The sequence below is a fragment of the Sciurus carolinensis genome, chromosome 19 (genome assembly GCF_902686445.1).
Source record: "Sciurus carolinensis chromosome 19, mSciCar1.2, whole genome shotgun sequence".
In the NCBI taxonomy this organism is placed as follows: domain Eukaryota; kingdom Metazoa; phylum Chordata; class Mammalia; order Rodentia; family Sciuridae; genus Sciurus; species Sciurus carolinensis.
Genome location: NC_062231.1, coordinates 8,243,531 through 8,246,628, shown reverse-complemented (window position 1 = coordinate 8,246,628; position 3,098 = coordinate 8,243,531). Strand labels below are relative to the sequence as shown.

Genomic DNA, 3,098 nt, shown 5'->3' with positions numbered 1-3,098 from the left:
CTGTACATTGTTATATAACCCAGACATATTTTGGTGATAATTAAAAAATGCCATCTGGAGGATGTCAGAGACACTTGAGTGCTGAAGTGTGCAAAGGGTGTACTTGTGTTGATCCACACATTTCCTGATGGTAATAGTATAGGCTAAAATTCATGAAGGTTATACTATTTAAAATAAAGGCTTTTTCTTCATTTTCTCCTAAGTTATGGACTATTTGACTCCTTGCCCAAAAGATGAAAAAGACCAATCAACTGTATGCTTATATTAGCATAAGAAATGTATTTTTTGCTGAAGTGGGCATTGGGATCCCAGCCAACACCATCCTTCTTCTCTTCCACATCTTCATGTTCCTTCTCCAGCACAAGCTCAAGCCCACTGACTTGATCATGGGTCTCTTAACTATAATCCACCTAGGGTTGCTGATAATTTTGGTGTACATGGCTACGAATAATTTTTTGTCTCAGGATTTTGGGGATGGCATCAAATGTAAATCAATCATCTACTTGCACAGGTTTTTGAGGGGCTTCTCCATTTGTGCCACTTGCCTGCTGAGTGTCCTTCAGGCCACCACCCTCAGCCCCAGAACATCCTGCTTGGCAAAGTTTAATCATAAATCTCCACATCAGATCCTGTGCTCCCTTGTTTTCTTGTGGGTCTTCTACATGTCCTTGAGTACTCTCTACTCATTCTCTGCTGCTGCCATCTCCAATGTAACCTCTGATGGCATTGTATCTATTAATGAATTCTGCAAAATTGTACAAATGAGTTACTTCCTCAGGCATTTATTTTATGCATTGAGTGCATTCCAGGATATCTTTCTTATAGGACTCATGGCCCTCTCAAGTGCATACATGGTGGCTCTCTTGTGCAGGCATAAGAGGCAATTCCAGCACCTTCACAGCACCAGACATTCTTCAAGAGCATGCCCTGTACAGAGAGCCACCACAACCATCTTGCTGCTCACAAGCTTCTTTGTGCTCATGTACTGGTTGGACACAATCTTCTCCTCCTCAAGAACTATGTGGAAAGATGATCCTGTTTGTTTTTATATCCATATGATGGTGTCCAATGGCTATGCCACAACCAGTCCTTTGCTGCTGATCTGTACTGAAAAACGCATTTTTAGGTTCTTGAAATATTATTGGGTGAGAATAGCACATACTTAACTACTGATGATAGACAAGTTCTCGATGTGCCAATACACTGGCTTCTAAACTGTGAATCATGGCATAGAATATATTCTGTCTGGAATAAATGAATATGGAGATATCCATGTTTCATTAAATCTGTTATTTCAAGGCATGTGAATAACAAATAGTTTATAAAAATGTCAATCCTTTACCTTTCTGATATAACACAAGGGCCCAACCTATCTGCTTGATGTCAGCAAGCAGTTCCTATGAGGTGTGTTTCACCTTCATGGCCTGGGTTAGCCATTGTAAATATGCAGAGAGTGTACAGCAATTTTTAATGATGGCGTCAATGAACTGTATTTTTCCCCAACTAAATATGTCAATATTTATTGTCACAAATTATCACCTGATCCATCAATTGTCCTTTTAATGATCTGTTAAAAAGAAATGAAATTTAAGGACTCAAGTTACCATATGTACACCAGTTCTCAAAGTAGCATTATTAATGAGAGCTCATGTTGGAAACATCTCAAAGTCTAAAGGCATAAGAATGTATAAGCAAAACATTGCCTGGGCATACCATGGAATATTATTCAGCCTGGAACAAAAAAAATAAATGCCTGAAGGAGTAATTCATGAATTTTGAAGACATTATTACAAGTGACCTGTCAGAAATTATCCAATGTTCTAAGATTCTAATGTATAAGGTGGAAATGAGAGTAGAAACCCATACGGAGAGAAAATATGACAGCATGAGCTGAGGAAGTGGTCAGTGAGAAGTTCTTATTGGATAGACACAGTGATAGTTTGGGGAGAAGAAAAAATACAGGGGATGGATGGTGAATGTTTTCACAATAATATAAATGTGCTTACTGCCTGTGACCTGCACTCTTAGAAGCATCAAAATATTCAACCAGAAGAATGGGACCAAAATTGTAATGAGTTGCACTCCATGTATGTAAAATATGTCAAAATACACCCTAGTGTCATGTATGTCTAAAAGCAACAAATAAAACAAAGCTGTTGGAATAAAAAGGAGAAAGAATCAAAGTGATAAATTTTCTGTGTGTTTACCTTACCATAGCAAAAAGTGCCCAATGACCTTCTTTATGTGAAGTGAAATATGCCTAATACTGAAGGACAAGCACCCCATATTCCCATTCATTCGCAGAAAACAGTAAGTAAAACTAGTACAACAGAATGGAATGGTGGTCAGCAGAGAATGGGAAGAGCAGGGAGAAGACAGATGGAAAGAATGCAGTAAGGGGCACCAGGAGCAGAGTGGAGGAATCACTTTAGGGACCTCTTTTGCACAGTAGGATAACTACAGGTTAAAATGTGTTTCAAAATGAAATTCCCAATACATTAAAAAAGTAACAGTTGAAGAGATGAAAACACTTATTACTATGTTCTGATTACTACAACTTATATAAATGTGCTCAGTTACTGTAAGGTACACCATAAAAATGCATATATAAAAATATATCTTTAAAAAGAGTTTCCAGTAGCCTTTTAAAGATCTGTGAAAAAATTCTCTAAAATAAGAAGAATTTAACATGTCCTAATTCAAAAGATGCGAAAATACAATTTTTAGAATTTCCTAACAATGTTAAGGCATTTCAGTGAATTGGGTTCAAGTCATTTTTTGTTTGTTTGTTTGTTTTGTTCTGTTTGGTCAGGGAGTGAACCCAGCAGTGATTAACCAGTGAGTCACATCCCCAGCACTTTACAATTTTAATTCGAGACAGTCTCAATAAGTTGCTTAGGCCCTTGCTAAGTTATTCAAAACCGGCATTAAACTTGCAATCCTCCAGTCTCAACATTCCAAGTACCTTGGATTACAGGTGTGTACCACCTTGCAATTGCAAAGGAGGAGACATTCTTGTTATAGATTCAGTTAAGCAGCAGTTGTTGCTCCTCAGTCTTTCAAGGATATGATGCCTTAGGTACCAACAGGCTCTGAAT

The 3,098-nt window shown here is 37.7% G+C and overlaps 1 protein-coding gene across 1 annotated transcript; it reads left to right on the top strand.

Moving 5' to 3' along the window:
* Positions 1–233: 233 nt before the first annotated feature.
* On the top strand, positions 234–1,166 carry LOC124971184 (vomeronasal type-1 receptor 90-like). The gene has a single exon (XM_047534970.1). The coding sequence runs from the start codon at positions 234–236 to the stop codon at positions 1,164–1,166; it is 933 nt and encodes a 310-aa protein (XP_047390926.1).
* Positions 1,167–3,098: the final 1,932 nt, after the last annotated feature.

Excerpts from the sequence above, each read along its gene's own strand:
- LOC124971184 (XM_047534970.1), top strand. The coding sequence starts at position 234 with ATGAAAAAGACCAATCAACTGTATGCTTATATTAGCATAAGAAATGTA.